The sequence below is a fragment of the Falco biarmicus genome, chromosome 1 (assembly GCF_023638135.1).
Source record: "Falco biarmicus isolate bFalBia1 chromosome 1, bFalBia1.pri, whole genome shotgun sequence".
NCBI classification, from domain to species: Eukaryota; Metazoa; Chordata; class Aves; order Falconiformes; family Falconidae; genus Falco; species Falco biarmicus.
In genome coordinates, this window is record NC_079288.1 from 46498697 (window position 1) to 46518404 (window position 19708).

Here is a 19708-nt window from a genome sequence, read left to right on the forward strand (position 1 = left end):
TTTATATTTGTTGACAGCATCAGAGGCAAAGACTTTAAACTTCCATGTATAGGGTAGAAATTCAGCTCATGAACCATTTTTTCTTCCTGCTAGTGTAGACTGGTTTGAGTTAATGTGCTATGGGAAGGGACTTCAGCATGATTAATTATAAAGTTTTATAGAAAATAAATCAATGAACAATAAGGTAACATGGTCATATTTGACCAAATGCAGTTAACTTTGACATATAACTTCTGAACAACAGTTTAAGAGTCATAAAAACAGATATTTAGTTATTGTATTAATCTTACATGAGATTAAAGTGCATGTCACATAAGAACAGAATGGAATTTTGATAGAATTTGTATTGGCATAATTACTTCACAAATTGTTGAAGCAAGCAACAGATAACTTCAGGAAAAAAGTTTGCTTCATTAAAAAATAAGGTTTATAGGTAATTGTATATAAAACCAACAAATCTGAATTTCTTATGAAATAAGAATAAAATTATAAGCAGATATGTGCATATATGTTTCCAGTCTGCTTGATAGTAGAAGTTGAGCAAAAAGTAAATCACCTTAATCTCATCCTCACTTTTAGCACTATTATTTTTTAAAATAAAAATGATAATTAAAACCTTGTGTGGCTCAGCAACCAGATAGTAATGATGGTATAGATTTACCCTGTAACATAAAGACATGTGTTTATACATTAGAGATACTGGAAAAAAGAGTAAGATACATTTTCTTTATGATGTGTATATGATTAGTAAGGATGGTGTTCGTGGCTATCAATGAAGTAAGCAGAGAGCATCCCTTGAAACTTGAAATTACTTTTTTGTACAATTAGAAGTATAGCAGATTATGGTGGCATAATTGTGAAAAATAACATTGAATTCCACGCTTTTGCCATTTGGCCTTATTGCATCTTCTTCATTGTCCTATTGTCTATTACATCTGCTTGTGACCTCTTGCCATTATGAGATTGAAGGCTTGGAAAGGGACAGTGATTTCTGATGTGGCGGTGCAAAGTCTAGCATAATGAGCTGATATAAACCTGTTGACTGTTATTTATCAGCTGTTACCTTCTTAGAGAAATTCAGGTAAATATTTCCATAATTTTAAACACAAGGCTTGTGTTTTGTTGAGACAAAACCCGGAGCCCCCAACAGTGGTTCTATATTAATGAAAAATCATTATTTGCATTCAGAAGATGTCAGTGGTTCCAACACCCCACCCCGCACCCCACCCCCCCATTTATCAGAATAATACAGAGTGCAGAAAAGATGGCTTTCTGCTGTTTTTCCCTCTTCTTAAAACCATTTTAAACTGGATTTTTCTTTTAGTGCAGAAAGCTAGGAAACTTCTCAGGTGTTAAAGTTTTATTGGATATCCACTTTTTTTGAGTGCCAGTGCCACAAAATAACATTTTATGGAAATTTATTATTTTATTTTCATCATACATAACACTAGAAGAAAAGAAAGGAAATTTTCAGATTATTTAACCACACATACATAAAATCATTGCAAAAGAATGTCAGTTTTTAATTTAAAAGAAAAGTTTTTTAAAAGTTAAAAGATTTTAAAAGTGCATTCAACATCTTCTTGCATAATGACCACTGATGCATGTGATGGACAGAAAACTGTTTCTGGAAGAAAACGAAGTATTGTACTTCAAGAACAGGTTTCTTTTCTGAATCTTATTGCCCTGATCTTGTTTTTCTTTGGATATATATAGTATTCTGTACTGATTACTGATAATGTGAACATGTAATTATATGGCCAAAAGGGAGCAGAAGAGCTAAATCTAATCTCCAAATTCACTGAATGTCATTCTTAGCAAAATATCTATGTACATATATATATACACACATATACTTTATTTCCAATTCTTATGCCTTAAATGTTTGAGAAAAAGAAAAGCAAGGAGGAAGAACACTGTAGTTGACACAGTTGAAAGCTCTACCATTGGCTGTTGAGACAGAAAGGTGAATGTAATGACATTTATTACCAATGTGATAAGGAGTAGGATAAAGAATTTATTTGGAAAGTGACATTGTAGTACTCTGTTATTCATTTAGTAACAGAAATACCATGGGGTTTTGCAGTTGTTGTTTTCATCCAAAGAGGATAAGAATCTGTACTGCTGTTACTGTCTGCTGCAGAATTTCATGAATTACTAAGGACAGAGTTTACTGAAAAATGTGCAACCTATTACTGTTCAGCAAACACACAAAATGAATAATGAAGAGTAGGCTTTCGGGTGTTATATTAGCTACTCATAATCAAAGGCTGGGTCTGAGCACAAAAGCATATAATAGCTATGTAAGGGCCATGAAGAGTGGTATTTATGGAGCTGTGTGTGTTTAAAAAAAAAAAAAAAGTAAGATATCCTCAAACATGGATTCTCCCCTGTTCTGCACTGAGTAGGTGGGGGGAGAGGGAGGCATGGTGCAGGCTTCTTTTTGGATGTCAATATAAAAGGCCCAGCAACAAATGGTGTAATAAAATAGCTGCTTTAAGGTAGAGTAAAAAGAGGAATAGCAAGTAAATCTCACATCTCTTCAGACACTGGGTACCCTGCATGCATATGGCATCAGACAAACTCCAGATGGATTTTCCCACAGCATGCTGTGCAGATCCCGTCCATGGAGAGGTTCCTTCTCCCTCCCATATTATGGCGGCTTTTATCTTGTTTGACAAACAAAACCATATATCTTCTGACAGGTCACAATGTTACCTCTGTCATAACACCCACCAGTGTGCAGTGCAGTCTGTTACAAGCGTTGTGGCATATACCCTTGCAGCAGCTACCCATGCTAACACACAGGCTTCTCAAGCCTTACGTACAAGGCCCGATGTAGCAGACATAGCCTACTCAAGGTCACTAACTCCTTGAGTACAGTATCTTCTGCAAGGCTCTCAGTACATCTCCTTATATTATTTAATAACTGTATGTTGTCTGAATACCCTCCTTTTTATACATCAGGGAAATAAAGCAAAGAGAAGATGGGCTGTGTTCTGTCTTAAAACCAAAAAAAATTTACTAAAATCTATCAATAATTATGTACTTTTATGTCTTGAAGTTTATAAATGTGTGAGAATTGAGTATAGGGTCTGGCTACTAAATACGTGAATTTTAGCTTAACCATAAAGGAAGGTAAAGAATATGTTTCTTAGCATACTTTCCATCTACAGATGTTGTTCTTGATCCAGCATTACAGTCTTTATTTCAAGACTGGACATTTTTCTTGAATAGAAGTTATAGGACCTATTAAAAAATGTGAGGTTTCTTGATCTCTATTAGGTGAGCAAAGCTCAGAACCACACATATCATTTTGCATTAACACAAATTAATGTGTTCTGTACTTAGCATCTTAAGTCATTTCATTTGATGCTGTGTAGTTTCACACCGTTGAATAATTGTAATTACTTTTTATTTTCATTCCTATGTCATCCCTAGAAAAAAGACTGATAAATAGTATAATTTTATGGCTAAATGTATAGGGTCTCAATGCCATACATTACATGGTTCTTTCCTGACAATGTGAAGGGAAAACTAATTTTAAAGAAGATCCTCCAGGTTGCCCTGGTGAAATAAATTTGCGTTATTAAGACATATAAGATGAAATAGACAAGCATAGAACTGTCAACTGACTGTAGAGCCACTGTCTGGGCATGCAGGGATAAAAGAAGTGCCAAAACCCATCTGGAACTGAATCTGGTGAGGGACATGAAGGGCAAAAAATGGGCTTGTATGAGGACATCAGCATAAAGATGGCTAGGGAACATACGGACCTGCTGCCGAGTGGGGCGGGGGACCTGGTGATAAAGGGCATGGAAAGAGTCAAGTTGTACTGAAGGTCGTCTTCACCTCAGTCTTTCCTGGCAAAAATGGCCCCAGGAATGTAACACCACTGGGAAAGTCTGTGAAGAAACTCCTCCTCTGGCAAGGAAGCCTTATCTGTGGTGGATAGGATCAGATTAGAAGCCGTTTATACAAACTGGACACTTCCAGGTCAGAGGGCTGGGTAGGATGCCTCCACGGGTGCTGGGCAAACTGGCCCATGGCATTGCGAGGCCACTCTGGATTAGCTTTGAAGGATCAGGGGAAGTTTCTGCAGACTGGAAGAAAGCCAGTGTCACTCTTCAAGATAGGCAAGAAGGAGAATCCTAGACATGATAGGCCCAGCAGCCTCACCTTGATCCCTGGGAAGCAAATAACCCTGGAAACCATTCCTAAAAACATGAAGGACAAGAATGTGTTTAGGAGCAGTCAGCATGGATTTATGAACAGTGTGCCTAGTCAGCCTGAGAGCCTTCTGTAATCAGGTGACTTGTGGAGTGGATAAGGGGAGGAGTAGATGTTTATCTTGTCCTTAGAAGTCCTTTGGACACTGTCTGCCATGATATCTCCAAAGAAGAACTGACAAAGTACAGGCTAGGTGCACAGGCAGCGGGGTGAACTGAAAGTTGGCTGAACTGCCAGGTCCAAAGGTTGTGATTAGTGCCACCAGTGCCACTCCGAGGCCAGTTATCAGTGGCCTCTGGTACCACAGGGCTGTGTCTTTCCTCCTCCTGTCTGTCAAAGTACAAATGACCTATTTAACACTTCGGCAAAAGAAAACAAATACAAACACCTTGACATTCCCTCTTTGAAGTTGTCAGCTTTTATACAGAAAGATTTGACTGCATAGTGCTTGCAAAGCAGGTGCCTTATTTAGTTGATGAGAAGGACCAACTGATCACGTATTTATTTAAAAAATAATAGCTGCCAATAAAGCATTAAACTAATGCTCCATCTCATGATTGCAACTCATATTGTAGTCAGAGGTCTAATTCAGGAGAATAATCAAATATTTTAAACACAAGCAACCAAACGTTGCTTAGAAGAGACACGTTAAATGCTCTTGTTCATGTCTGCCACTGAAACATACAGTACACCAAATCTATTCAGTGCTGTCAGCACTGGATATAAATCTAAGACTTACAGTGGTGTTAGCAATTTAGTTGCCAAGAAGTTTCATTCAGAGCAGTTGGATGTCCGGAGGACACATACTCGGCCAGTGTAGTCAAGACTTCCTTCAAAGCCAGCCTCTCCTGAAAGTAACAACCTGAAATCAGATAAAAGCAGATGACTGAGAAATAAATTTAAAATATGTTGACTCCATTTTCACTTTAGCAGCAGTTCAACAGAAATTCTGCCTCCTGCTGTAAAGGTTTACTACTCAGCCTGAGTAAGTGACGAGATGGCACACTCCATTAATCTTGGCTTTTGGCAGTTTATTGCATCCTAATGGTTAAAGGAAACGCGAGGACGGTATTTGAAAATAATGCACACATAATCCAGAGAGTTAAACTGGTTTAAAGATAATAAACCAAAGACCGAGCGTGTCTGAAAGCTGCATTGATGTTCAGTGTTAGGAAAGGGGAACTTTTTTTAATTCTAATATTCAGTATCACTTCACTTAAACAGTAAAACTGCTACATTCTGCTTATGTGGGGATCTCTCATTTGTACACTTCAGAGCACTGAAAAAGTAATCATCACCTTCATTTTATCAAGGAATAACTGAATGACACAGTTTAAATACTGTGTCTAAGGTCATATAATGAGATCGCTCTGTTGAGAGAATTGGTAAAAAAAAATCAGGGGACAAAAAATAGTAGAGGAGAGGGAGAGAAAAAACAAAAGCCCAGTAGCTCTGTTATCCTGAGACTCTAAATCTTGAGCTTGTCACAAAGCAGATTGACATTTTTTCGAAGGACCCTTCTACATGTTTGCAGCTCTGTATATTCTTTCAGAGCTCAAGAACAAGAGAAATACTGTGCTGCATGAGGCAGAAGACCTATCTTGGTCCTGTCTTCAGCCCAGTAGAAGGTGCTTGGGAAAATCATAGTATCTGGGACTATTCAGGAATGATAGTTGTTCCTGTTTCTACTCTTAACCTTAAGCAGTCAGCAGTTGAGGGTCTTCTGTATACCATCATGATTTTTAATAATGTGTCTTCCATTACTTTTTCCAAACTTTTTTAAAAAATACATTAATGTTTTTAGCTCTTGAAATGCTGCGTTTCATTGAACATTACAATTTCAGTATGTCTCTCTGTGACATATACCTGTTCTCTGTGTTGTTTTCCTTTCCTTTAATTTTTCTGTATTTCTTAAGATCATTACTTTGCAAAACACTGGTTTTCAGTAATGGTATTTTAAACAATTTATTCCATGGCATGCTAAGCTCTAAATATTTAAAATTTGCAACATTATATTTATGTTTATTTTTATTCTCCCCAGGCAGAAAGAGCAAAATTAAGATAATCAGGTTTTATTCATCTCAAAGGTGTAAAATGAAAATGTAAACAAGATGGTGCAATACGTGGAAACAACTTAAGCACTTAGCTGGTTAGCATGCCATCTTACAGTTCCCAGCTTGATCTTCCAAAGATAATGGCAAACATTATACAGCATGACAACTTTAGTAGCATGGCTGTGTTACAGCAATACAGAGTAATATCTTCTATTCACTTCGGCTTTACATGTTTCTCTCATAACTATGTCCTGAAATAAATCTCTTCAAAGTCCAGTGCTTTTAAAGGAAATGATGAAAATTACATCACCTGTAATTAATAATACATAATTTACGTGTATGTAAACTCAACGTGCTTTTTGTAATGGACTTTGAAACACACTATTGATAAATGCTAATGGAGTTATCTTGGGGGGGCAGATATAATGGGGGGTGATGGGGTTTACCCTAACCCCAATAGCCATGACAGCTAATCACAATTTTGTCACGTGACATAAAGAACTTTATTTAACCTTATTGTTAATTCATTGTTTACATTGATTTACCCGTAGAAGTATTTTAGTGAATCAGGGGTTAAAGAATCATAATAATTTTAGAATTGATGTATCATTTCATGGGGGGGGTTTTCTTGTTCATATGTGTTTTCTGTTCTTTCTCTTACATGCTGCAGTTGCAAACATATTGTGGCGAGAGCAAGGTAGTAATACAGATGGCTTTTTTTATATTCTCCATATTATGATGAAATGCTCATCTATTGTTCCTTTCCTCTGTGTTTGGTGGGTTTTGGTTTAGTGGGGTTTTTTCATACTCTACAGTTAGAGCAGTTACCTTCCTTCTTGCAATGTTTGATGGATTTTATTTAAAGAAAAAATATTGTGGCAAATAATCCTTTAAATGCTCATACCTTTGTGAACTGCTTTTCCTTTTGGGAAGAGAGAAGGAAATAAGCTGTTCAAAAATTACTCAGAGGGGTACAACAAAAAGCTCAGATTTAAAACTTAGACCTTTAACTTTTGTTTGTTTCTGACATGATAAAGGCTTCCAACCAATCAGCCTATATGCTGTTGGGACCAATTTTCTTGTGTGAATCATTCTTATTTGACAAAATTATAATCTGAAACATTTCAATTAAAACTGAGGTACCTGTTTGTGCTTAATGAGACAAAGCATTTTCTTCTTACACTCAGGGAAGGGTTTGTAAATAAATGTTGGGAGGAGTAACAGAGGTTTGTGGTGTGTGACCAGCTGAAGGATAGATATAAATACAGACAGTATCAGCTGTTAATAGAAAGTACAGAAAGGATATGTTACTGATGAAGAGATTTAATTTTCATATACATGAGATAGTCTTATAAAGGGTATTGCAAAAAAAAAAAATCGTAATTGAAGTGTTGAGCTCTTATTCCATTGCTCCAAGTAGCCTGTTCTTAATTTAAAGTTGCTCTTTAGGAATTAATGTATTTCAGGAACAGGAAATATTTTCAATTACTTCCACTGAAAGATTGATAATACTGTAAGTGGATCAAGCTTTGCTATGAATTCATGCTGCAAATGGCATTTCTGCGTATTTCTTAAAGATTTATTTTAAATTAATTTAAAGATTCAAAAATTTGATACTTCATTTGCCTAATTACATAGTAACCTTTGGCATTTCCCAGTGTGTTTACAAATATGAACTAGTTTTATTTTTTTAATATCCCTGTTTCACTAGTTTCTCAGCTGGTATAAGTGGTCAGTTCCTGGTTATAGTGGGGCTCAGCTGTGACCCCCCTCCCTGCTGGCCCTGCAGAGTAAACATGCCATGTTCAGAGCTTCATACACTTCCACTGTTAACAGTTAAACTGGTGCACAAGAAGATTCTAACAGGAAAGTTTTCAAATGTAGAGTATTTTCACCACTTATTGGGAAGGTATCACTTTTATTTTCTCCTGAATAAAACTGAAAATATCATTGGCAACCCCTTGATTTTTTTGAGGAGTGTTTTTTCAGATGCGTGGGAAAGGCTGCCTTGGAGTATGTGCAGCTGAGGGGGAAGTTTCAGGAGTCTGTTTATCAGATGTCTGTGTCGCTTGGGGCTATCAGCTGATTTACTTCCTAACAGTCTAGTATTACTTATCCCGCTAATAACTACAATATACTTTAGTCAAGTAGACCAGGGAGAAAGGAAAAGATTTTTTTTTTTTTTCCCCCTCAGCCAGCCACACATATTTATTTCTCACCAAGATACAATAAGCCAGTTGCTCAGCCATTGATCTCCACACTGAGTTCGCTGGTAGGGGCAGCCTAACCTCAGACAGGCTTATCTACAAATTCCAGCTGTTCTTACAGGATGCAGTGTCGGGTGTTCTTTGAAGCAAGACCTTGACATATTATCTTATGGAGGCTGTATGATTTACCTGCAAAGGCACATGAAAGTACCCACTGCCCAGAGTGGGCATATTGCCCTTGGTGCACCCTGTGCTCAGCATAGGCGGGATTGGCAAATTTCCTTAAACCTGAGCCTGCTTCTGTGCTACACCAAATGCAGCACAGACAAATTCCTCTCACACTTTTTGGTATCCTATTAATAGATATGTTTGATATAAAATGAGGAAAACTCTGCTTGGAGACTGCCCCTTTTTTCTTTTTAGGAAAACTTGGCCAGAAGTGGGAAATGATTCTGCAAGGTTTCTCAGAGATAATTGAACTCACTTGTTGTGGGCATTGCCAGACACCCTGATGCATATCACTGCCTTTTAAGTGACAGTGGTACCTGTGTGATTTCTAACGGGGAATAGGAACTTCCGTGTACCTGTGTACATACTGCAGTGCCTGTCTGCCAACCTGACAGGACTTCACGTAGGGTATGCTGCCTTCTGGGAGTTAAGATCCTAGATGTTGCTGACAGGCTGCCACAACTTGTCAAGAGCATGGACTGCTATCCTCTGCTACTCTTTCACGTGGGCATAGATGACACTGCAAGCCAGAACCTGGGCAGAATCAAGGAAGACTATAAAGCTCAGGGGGCGCAAGTGAATAATTTTGGTGCCTAAGCTATTTTTTCTTCTATTTTACCAGTAAGAGGAAGGGGTGCAGCCAGAAATAGGACTATAATGCAGATCGATCAGCTTCTGGCTTCATGGTTGGTGCCATTGTGAGGGGTTATGGCTTCAGTGACAATGGCACATTCTCTGGCTACAGCCTGTTAGGGAGAGATGGGATCCACCTTTCTAGAAGACTCAGGGGCATCTTTGGCAGCAGGCTGGCCAGCTCGGTGAGGTGGGCTTTGAACTGAAGGACTTGGGGAAGAGTCCAAAGCGGCAATGCTCACACCATCACATCTAGTGGAGGAACAAGCCAGGCCAACCAGAGCAGCGATAAATGTTCCTTAGCTGCCTCCCAAGATGAGAACCAGAAGGCCAAGAATGTCAAGGGTGGCCACGGCTGTGGTGGATCCACTTACCTCCCTCCTGGGAAACTGTGTGCTCAGTTGCCTCTCTGAAACGCCTGTGCGCCCAGGTACAGTGTGGGAACAGACGGGAAGAATCAGAGATCTGCGTGCGGTCACAGTTGCAGTAACAGAGACATGGTGGGACAGCTCGCGTGACCGGAATGCTGTCCTGGATGGCCACGTACGTTTTAGTTAAGGCAGGCCAGCGAGGAGAGGTGCTGGAGCTGCTCTTTATGTGAGGGAGCAACTGGAACGTATCGAGCTCTGCCTGGGCATGGATGAAGAGCGAGCCAAGGGCTCACGGGTAATGACTAAGGGATGGGCCAACACAGACGACGCTGTTGTGTGTGTTTGCTCCAGGCCACCTGATCAGGAAGGGGAAGTCGATGAGGTTTTCTACAGACCATTGGAAGCAGCCCCCCGATCACAGGCCTTGGTTCTCATGCAGGACTTCAACCTCCCTGATATCTGCTGGAAAGAAAACACAGCTAGGCACACACAGTCCAGGAGGTTCCTGCAGATCTTTGATGATAATTTTTTGACACAGGTGGTGCAGAAGCCAACAAAGTGAAGTGTGTTCCTACACTTTGTACTCAGAGAAGGACTGGTTGGGGATGTGAAGGTTGGGGGTAACCTTGGTTGCAGTGCTGGTGAAATAGTGGAGTTCAAGATTCTGCATGGAGGAAGCAGGGCAACAAGTAGGACTGTAACCCTGGACTTCAGGAGAGCTAACTCTGGCCTCTTCAAGGACCTACTTGGAGGAATCCCATGGGTTAGAGCTCTAGAAAGTAGGGGGGTCCAAGAGAGCCGGTTAATATTCAAGAATCATTCACTCGAAGCTCAAGGTAGGTGCATCCCCATGAGTAAGGAATCAAGCAAAGCGGGCAGGTGACCTTGTGTGGATGAGCAAGGAGCTCCTGGAAGACCTCAAACAAAAGAAAGTTGTTTATGGGATGTGGAAAAAGGGACAAGCCACTTGAGAGGAATATAGGAATGCTGTCAGAGTATGCAGGGAGGCAACAAGGAAGGCTATGGTCCGTTTGGAATTAAATCTGTGTGAGGGAGGTGAAGGGCAAGAAGGACTTCTTTGAGTACATCAGCAGGAAAATGATGACTAGGGAAATGTGGGCCAGATGCTGAATGAGGTGGGTGCCCTGCTGACCGAAGGGCACGGAGAAGATGGAGTTACTGAATGCCTTTTCCTTCAGTCTTTACTGCCAAGGCCAGTCTGCTGGAATCCCAGACCCTGGAAGCAACAGAAAAACCCTGGAGAAAGGAGAACTTTCCCTTGAATGAGGAGGATCACATTAGAGATCATTTAAGCAAACTTGACACCCACAAATCCACAGACCCTGATGGGATGCACTCTCAAGTGCTGAGGGAACTGGCAGATGGTATTGCCAGGCTACTCTCCATCATCTTTGAAAGGTCATGGAGGACAGGCAAGGTGCCTGAGGACTCAACAAAAGCCAATGTCACTCCAGTCTTCAGAAAAAAAGGAGGACCCAGGAAACTACAGTCCAGTCAGCCTCACCTCCGTCCCTGGAAAAGTGATGGAACAGCTCATCCTGAGGTCATCTCCAAGCATGGGGAGGTAAAGGTCATCAGGAGTAGTCAACATGGATTCACCAAAGGGAAATCATGCCTGATCAATCTAGTAGCCTTCTGTGATGGAATGACTGGCTGGGTAGATAAAAGGGGAATGGTGGATGTTATCTGCCTTGACCTCAGCAAGGCTTTTGACACTGTGTCCATAGTATCCTCACAGGTAAGCTCAGGAGGTGTGGACTAGATGGGTGATAGTGCAGTGGATCGAGAACTGCCTGATGGCAGAGCTCAGAGGGTTGTGGTCAGTGGCGCAGGGTCGAGTTAGAGGCCTGTAGCTACTGGTGTTCCCCAGGGGTCAGTACTGGGATCAGTAGTTATTCATCAGTGACCTGGCTGAAGGGACCCTCAGCAAGGTTGCTGATGATACACAACTGGGAGGAGCGGCTGATACCCCTGCAGGCTGCGCTGCCACTCAGCGAGACCTGGACGGGCTGGAGAGCTGGGTGGAGAGGAACCTCATCAAGTTCAACAAAGGCAAGTGTAAGGCCCTGCACCTGGGGAGGAACAACCCTGCGTACCAGCACAGGCTGGGGCTGACCTGCTGGGGGGCAGCTCTGAGGGGAAGGACCTGGGAGATCTGGTGGGCAGCAAGTTGCCCATGAGCGTGGCCAGCAGGTCGAGGGAGGTTGTCCTGTCCCTCTGCTCTGCCCTAGTGAGGCTGCATTTGGAGTACTGTGTCCTTCTTGGGGCTCCCCAGTTTGGGACAGGGAACTACTGGAGGGGGGTCCAGCAAAGGGTTATGATGATTGGCTGGAGTATCTGCCATATGAGGACAGACTGAGAGAGCTGGGCCTGTCCAGCCTGGAGAAGGGAAGACTGAGGGGGGATCTTACCAATCCATACAATTATCTTGAGGGCAGGTGTCAAGGTGATGCGACCAGTCCCCTTTCAGAGGTGCCCAGCGACAGGACAAGGGGCAGCGGGCAAAAACTGCAGCACAGGCCGTTCCGTCTGAACATGAGGAAGAACTTCTCTACCTTGAGGGTGACAGAGCACCAGGACAGGCTGCCCAGGGAGGCTGTGGAGTCTCCTTCTCTGGAGACATTCTGAACCCACCTGGAGGCAACTCTGTGCAACCTGCTCTGGGTGACCCTGCTTTAGCTGGGGGTTGGACCAGGTGACCTCCAAAGGTTCCTTCCAACCCTGACCATGCTGTGATTCTTTGATCTATGCAGAAACACACACTTTTCCCTGCCCCTCATTGTTTTATTATTTTATTTGATATTAAGGTGTATTCTCTCTCTATTGATACAGGGTTTTCTTCAGAATTTAGGATGAGCAGAATTTTAGACTCATTTATTTTTCCTGGGGTTTATTCTCCTGTGTACCTATACCAAATATTTTTATGTCACGTGGAAGCTTGGGCCCTGTACCCAGGATACATCTACATTTTTATCACTGTAGACCATGGTTCAGCTGTCCGAGTTGGTTATAATGGTAATGTTATGAGTGACTGTCTTCACCGAATTATACAAATATGAACAGATCACCCATCATAGCATCCACATAGCGAATAAAAAACTGTCTTAATTGGAACATGATAAAGTAAGGAGAACGTCCTTTTCTGTGGTCATGAGCATGATCACACATATTATGAGACCTCACGCTATAGATCTGCTTCCCACCTTCTCCACGAAATGTTACATCATGTCTCTCATTTAGCAACATTGAAGTAGAAAGATTTAATAGTTCTATAAACATCTGAGGCCCTTCAAGCTTGGAATGAGTATCTGCCCAGCTCTGGCTTTCCAATAAAATACAATACAGAATATTTCCTTCTTTGACCAAAAGTGACGTCAAATATGGGTTTATAACAAAGATTCAGAACTTCTCTTTCAACTTTATAGAGAAATTACTTCAACTTTTCCATCCCTCAGAAAAAGAAAAATAAGATTACATGGAGAATTTATATTAATTCGATTTCAGTGTAATGCTTCCATAAGGTTATCTTTGTTACTGCAGCTGTCAAATTATGTATTTCCAGATCTGTACTCATAAAGACACTGTCTTCCCAATGGAGAAAACGATGTGAAATTCTGAATAACGTAAAAATTTTCTTTTAGTTTTACAACAGACGATCCCATAGGATGAGCTGTATTAGCACTATACACATTAACAAATTGATCTCATACCAAAAATGTGATGAGGTTTTTAGTTCAAGATAAGGATTTTCTTTTTTTGTCACTATTTAATTTTATACATTTCAATGTGTTTTTGTTCCTAAGGTCTGGGAATTGGGAACATGTTTTATGTTTTTTATGAAGATGGAATCAAAGTAATACAACCAGTGGAATGTGAATTTCAGAGACATATTAAGCCTAGTGAAAAACTCCTCGGTTTTCAGGCAAGTTATTTTTTCAATTTTTTGTAGTGTTTTCTCAATTATGGTTTTCTTTAGGTAGTAATTTATTATTGCTAGTTTAGTGTTTTCTGCTTGATAAATTCAGACATGTCTTCTCAATTAATAAGTAGCTGATAATGGTGGACTGAAAATTTCCTGTATTTTGCTTGATCAAATTCAAATTTTCAATCTTTCTTTTAGATTTAATATTCCCTGTGTATACTTTTCAAACCCTTTAATTTCTTTGTTTGTCCTTCTTTTCTTCCAGTCCTTTCCTTTAACTGCTCTCTACTCTTTATTTCTGGTTTGGTGGTTGTTTTTTCTCCCCTGCCTGAGTTAAGTGCAGGGACTGATTCTCTTCCCATTAAATATAAGATGTAAGATTACTATTTCTAATGGTTTGTTTTCCTTCACTAGATGTTTGTCTATATTAAACTGTCAGCTACAATGAGGCAAATCCCTGTCCTGATAAACACATTTACACCTCCACTGAAGTTAGTAGAGATGATTGATGCTTTGACTCAACTTACAATTCATATAAGTAGTTTCAATAATTTTATTGTTAATAGACTTATAGCATATTTCACCAAATTCTGTGTGTTTATGGAGTAGTTTACATGTGTAGCATACATAAAAACAATAGTGTATTCCCCACTTCCATTTGTTCTTCTGATGTTTTTCCTTTACTGCTAATCAAATTGCTGGCTGATATGAAGCATGTTCTCACAGGAACACTTGGTACTCATCACCACATTAAGGCTTGTTCCATATGATCTATAACCTTTCAAAAATAGTAACTTTTTCTCATTATTTGGATTTGAATGAGTGACCTTGAAATATGTAATAACCTATAAGCTGTACAGTTTGGGTTTTTTTTTCCCTAATACCTAAAGCACACTGAAATAATAGCAGAACTGTTTCAACAGAATTTGCCTCTTCAGTTATCATTATTGATGTCAAAGGCTGCTGTACTTAGCAAGATTTATTTTAGTGTGAATAATTATGCTTTGAACAGCTAATCATACCTTGATTTGTGCTGCTTAAGTAAAATTAGGTTGACACAGCCAAAAATAAGTCAAAAAGCTTTTTTATAGCTGTTTAATTCAAAAGCTCATTATTTAAGAAGTCTGTTAAAATTTTATTGGTCTAAAGTACAGCCTAGATTTTAAGTTTATTTTTATTGAAGCAAGGTAATAATCAGGGTGGATAAGTCAAACTAGTTTCCTTTTTGTACCTTTCAAATCTAAAGTAGCATGATAATCATATCCTCTGGGGAAAAAAAAAAAAAAAAAAAAGAAAAAAGACAAGGAGAGTTGAGTACTTGATAACTTTCATTTTAAAGTAGCTATAGACCTGTCGTTCTTCGGATATCTTTGGTTTGTGGGTAGGTGTGGTGAATATACAGCCAGAAATTAAGCTTTGAACCTGCATGCGTGTCATTTTGCCCATTAAATTCAACAATATTTCTGCTTACTTCCCTGAACACTGGAAACATCTTCCCTCATATATGGTGGTTAATAAATCTGGTTTTCTGCTCATATTGACATCCTTGTTCAGTCTGCATTCCAAAAAGAGAAAAAAATGAGGAATAGTTTTCAGTAAAAAAAAATGAAATTTTGAAAATATCCTTTAGATTACTTTCTCCTACAAGAAGGATGAAACATGAGTTTAAAAGAGTTCCCTACACTTACTGCTTACACTATGACAACAGTAGCATATTCTTGAAAAAAAAACCTCATTGACTATGAAGCTTTAGACAACAGTTTTCTGCTTTGAAGAACTTAATATCTTCCTCAAGCCTCTTTGGAAAAGCTGTTTTCTCTGAGTAAGAATACTAAATAAAAACCCTGTTCTGTCCCAGAAACAGATATTTTATCGAGTTCAGCATGCGATCATTTAGTAGTAAGAGTTCATGTCATAAATTACTTGTTGGCAATTCTCTTTGTCTCTGTCCTATAACTTTACTAATCAGAGATGTTGGTGTACTATGTGTTTTGAGGTGGCTTTATATAGCCTTTCACATCCAGGGCAGCTATTGCTAATAAGTTCTCCTATCTCTTACTATATACCTAAAGGAAATACATGCTTGCTTAAACCTCTCCCATTTCTTTACTTTTCTGAATTAGCTATTCAAGTGATAAGTAAAACACCAATAGACCTGTTTCATTGCCAGACATTTACTACAGTGTAGGAACATTTCTAAATTCTGCTGCACAGTTTAGGTACTAGAAGTGTTACAGAAAATGTGTGAATATTACACCTGATATTGTTCCTCCCCAGGTTTCCTGTTTGCCTGTCAAAAAAAAATATTACCTTTAGCTGAGCTGTCGTAAAAGAATGAATTCAGGTGTTTCTGCATGGCATTGTATTGTATTGTGAACAAATGTTGCAGTAGTTACACATGTTCATGTTTAGGTATGCTAGTTTTGCTAAAGGTAATTTCTCTGTAACTACATACTAGAGAACCCTTATCTAAATATTTAATTGCCTCTTATGCAACTGGGTGTCAATGCAGCAAAGCACTCTAGCGTGTATCTATCATGGGAATCAATTAGACTTCCATTGTGTTTAAAGTGACCAAAAGATTTAGTGCTTTACTGGATCGTCATGGTTCACAGGACATTATGAAGAGCTTCCTCCTCTGCTTCCCAGAATCTCCTAAATTACTTGAATCTTCTAAATTAATGTGAAAAGAAAGTAGACTTTTATTAGGCTGATAGCCACAATTCTAGGTGCACGGGGACAGAAAAAAACTCATCTCTGTTTTCTGATGCGAACTATTTAGTTATACCATTTTTGACAGCTGTTTAACCGGTCATCAAATAGATTCTTAACCATGGTCCAAGTAGAGTCTTTCACCTCTTAAATGTCTCATCATTCTGAAGTGTTTGGGACATTTTCTGCACTAACATGCAACCTCTATTTATCTTCTGCAAATTGGTATTATCTAAAGCCTTGAAAGTCAAATTCTTACACAAAATTTTTTTTATTTTCCCTTCCCAATGAATCCCAATAAGAATAATTATTTCAGGAGGCTAGGGGTGGGGAAAGAAGCAATTGAAACATGCCTTTGTTGAGACCAATGGCAAAATCCTTTGAGTTTCAACTAACCCTGATTTCCTCTTTGTTACAACTAGCGCATAATGGCCATATTTCAGTGATCTAGGCCATCTCACACTTGAGTATGTGCTGGAGGTGGGAGCAAAATACTTAATTGCAAAATAATTAATGTGAGTACTTGGCAGAGTGGAGTTTCCACAGGAAAGGAACTTGAATCACACCAGTCCACAGAATTTACTTTGGTTTACCCTCTTACAGCACAGTAGGTATAGTAAATGCAAGATTATCAACCTTTGCTGAAAAAAAAAAAAGTGAAAAAGGTCCACAGTCTGATTTTTACTACATAATGTCAAGTAAACAGTAACTTAATATAGAATAGGTGGTATATATAAAGTCATGTCTTAATACATGCACTGTTGTAACCTGGTGAACTGACCTGACTCTTGGACAGCTGTAGCATGGACAGGCATTCCATTGTACTGCCTGAAGAGCTTGACTCACAGCTTGTTAAAACACTGAGGACCCTTGCATCAAGTGTAAATTTATAGTCATAGAATTTGCACATATAAATCTGCAAGTACATGTTTTCTCTTGAGAATTTCTTGCCCCAGACTACCTCAAAAAACTTCCTCTAAGGATTTATTTTCCTCCATCTGCTGACTTGTTACAGGGCAAGTCACTTTTTGATTAAAAAGTCTGGGGGGAAAAAAACAATGAAATAAATTAATGTTTTATCAGATGTTAGATTTTTTCAGAGAGAATAAATTAGGAAAAAGTAAATTGCTCACATTTTAATTAGAAGAAGAAAATGGTGGGCTTATGCCTCTATTTTAAGGAGAAATTATTTTAACTGATTACCCAGCCACTGGGGAAATTAATACAGAGCCTCAGAATTCCTGCCTGCAATGTAAAAGAAAAACCAAACTGTCTAATCAGCTAAATGTTAACTTTTCAAAAGCAAGATTTCACTTCCATTGATTGAAGCTATTTCTGAGGCATCTAGATAAATAAGGATTTGAATAACTGAAGAAACAACTAAATAAACTGATTCATGCTGAGGAGAAAGACTGTTCTGGATATAAGAATTTTAGTGCATAATTTTCACTGTTACTTCGGAGAAACCCTATTTTTCTTTTTTTTTCTTTAGGTTTTGGGGCAGAGTTGTCATTGGCTTGTAGAAAGTTATGACAACATATTCTAGAACAGTAAACTGCATTCACATATGTAAATTTATTTTTTACTTCATATTTTTTAATTTGGCTCTGATAAAGTGTCATGCTTTCTACTTGCTGTATTTAAAGTGGAACAAGAGGGGGAAGTTTTATGAATTATATAGATAAGAGTCATACCCTGTAGTTTCTAATTAAAAATATGTATGTGAGTGTACATCTATATACATATATAAAAATTATATTTATATTGCTTTTACATTGAAATAATATTTAGAAATATGCTTCAGTCAGTGTTTTAGACTCAGATTTAGAAAAATATTTAAGGAGGTGGATTAACTATGGATATAGATGTAAGTGCTTAACTTACAGTTTTTTCCCATTCTGATATACTTCCCACAATGGGATTAGTGGAGTCATTTACACTAATCTATATTACGCTATGTGAGAGAAACCTAGATTCCTTCAGCATCAGCAAGATTTGGTTTTATTTTTTAATAATACATTGAATATGTCTTGATATATTTCACAGCACCAAAAATTGCTGTATATTAAGGTGAGTCCCTAAGAGACATAACTGAAAGTAATGACACAGTATAGAGTTGTCGTAAATATTTACAGATGCATTATTTGAAGAACATATTCTTTGAGGAAGAAAGAGTACAGTTTAGAACAGTCTAAAAGTAGGTATCTGTTCAGATAAAGCATGGAACTAAGACAAGGTGTATTTAGAATATAAAAAATTGAGATTACTGAAGCAACTTTCCTACTGAAGTGACAATTGCATAGAAAGTAAATTACTTTCATAGAAAGTAAATCAGATCATTGATCTGATGATTGCACATCATATTGGAGACATATTTGTTATGTTGACAGTTCTCCTTGTGATGAAAAGCTTTTAGCCACTTGTAAGAATGATTGTCACCATGCCTATCATTCTTTAAAAAACAGATTTTAAACAACTTCTCCCCTTAAGTGCATGGCTTTTTAGCAGTGCAAAATAAATCTTACTCTTTGCACTTGTTTCTAATTTCTGCTGAAGTTCCTGATTATGTGCCATCCCAAGGTACCTAAGTTTAGTAACCTTTCCTTAGTAGTGCAATTCCTGAAAGACCCTCCGTTTCTGGAAGTTTAGGAACCATGTAGGAACAAGCAGTATCTTTCAATATCCTGTAAAGAATCTCCCTCTGTTAGAGTTGGAAATTGATTTATTTCTTATTTTGACATATAAAGATCGAGTGTATTTCCTCAAACACAGAGGCACAGCATGCAAGGAATGGTAATGATATGGAAAAGTTAGTGTTGAAATGCATCATCTTCTTGAAAAGCATTGCTTGGTGCTGGATACGCTCTTCTGTCCTATTATTTTTCCTCTTCCATTTAAAAGGAGACGTGCTTAAAAACAGAGTTCTTGTTTAAGGTCTCATCAACTCTTGTTGTGCGTTCTACATAGAAGTCATCATCTGTTCATATATCATAATTATTTTTGCAGTGTCCAGTTATGATGTATCAGACAGAGTATTCTAAATTAGGAATAAGCAGCAGATAAGTGCTAAAAAGAAAGGATACTTCAGATTTGGTGAAATAGGTCAGGAAAGCAAAAAAGCTTGACACATGCTGTACCTCTCCAAGCAGAATATTTTCAAGGTCCTTTTTTTTTTTTTTTTTAACATAAATTTGATGTCCATTATAGGAAAAAACATGCTATTTCATAAAGGGAATTTCCAAATTGGTAAATTATTTTTTATATATATAAAAATATACGGTATAAAAAAGAATGGTGAAGTATTTGACCAGATAACATTTAATGTTGATA

General features: G+C 38.4%; 1 protein-coding gene across 4 annotated transcripts in view; it reads left to right on the forward strand.

Moving 5' to 3' along the window:
- Positions 1-19708, forward strand: part of FSTL5 (follistatin like 5) — a 322895-nt gene that overhangs the window by 264005 nt on the left and 39182 nt on the right. For 2 of the 4 annotated variants that reach the window (XM_056358066.1, XM_056358076.1), the window contains exons 11-12: positions 6955-6981; positions 13548-13666. In XM_056358066.1, coding sequence (XP_056214041.1) covers positions 6955-6981; positions 13548-13666 — 146 coding nt within the window. The remainder of the gene's footprint in view (positions 1-6954; positions 6982-13547; positions 13667-19708) is intronic. The other 2 variants (XM_056358085.1, XM_056358094.1) reach the window with 1 other exon arrangement.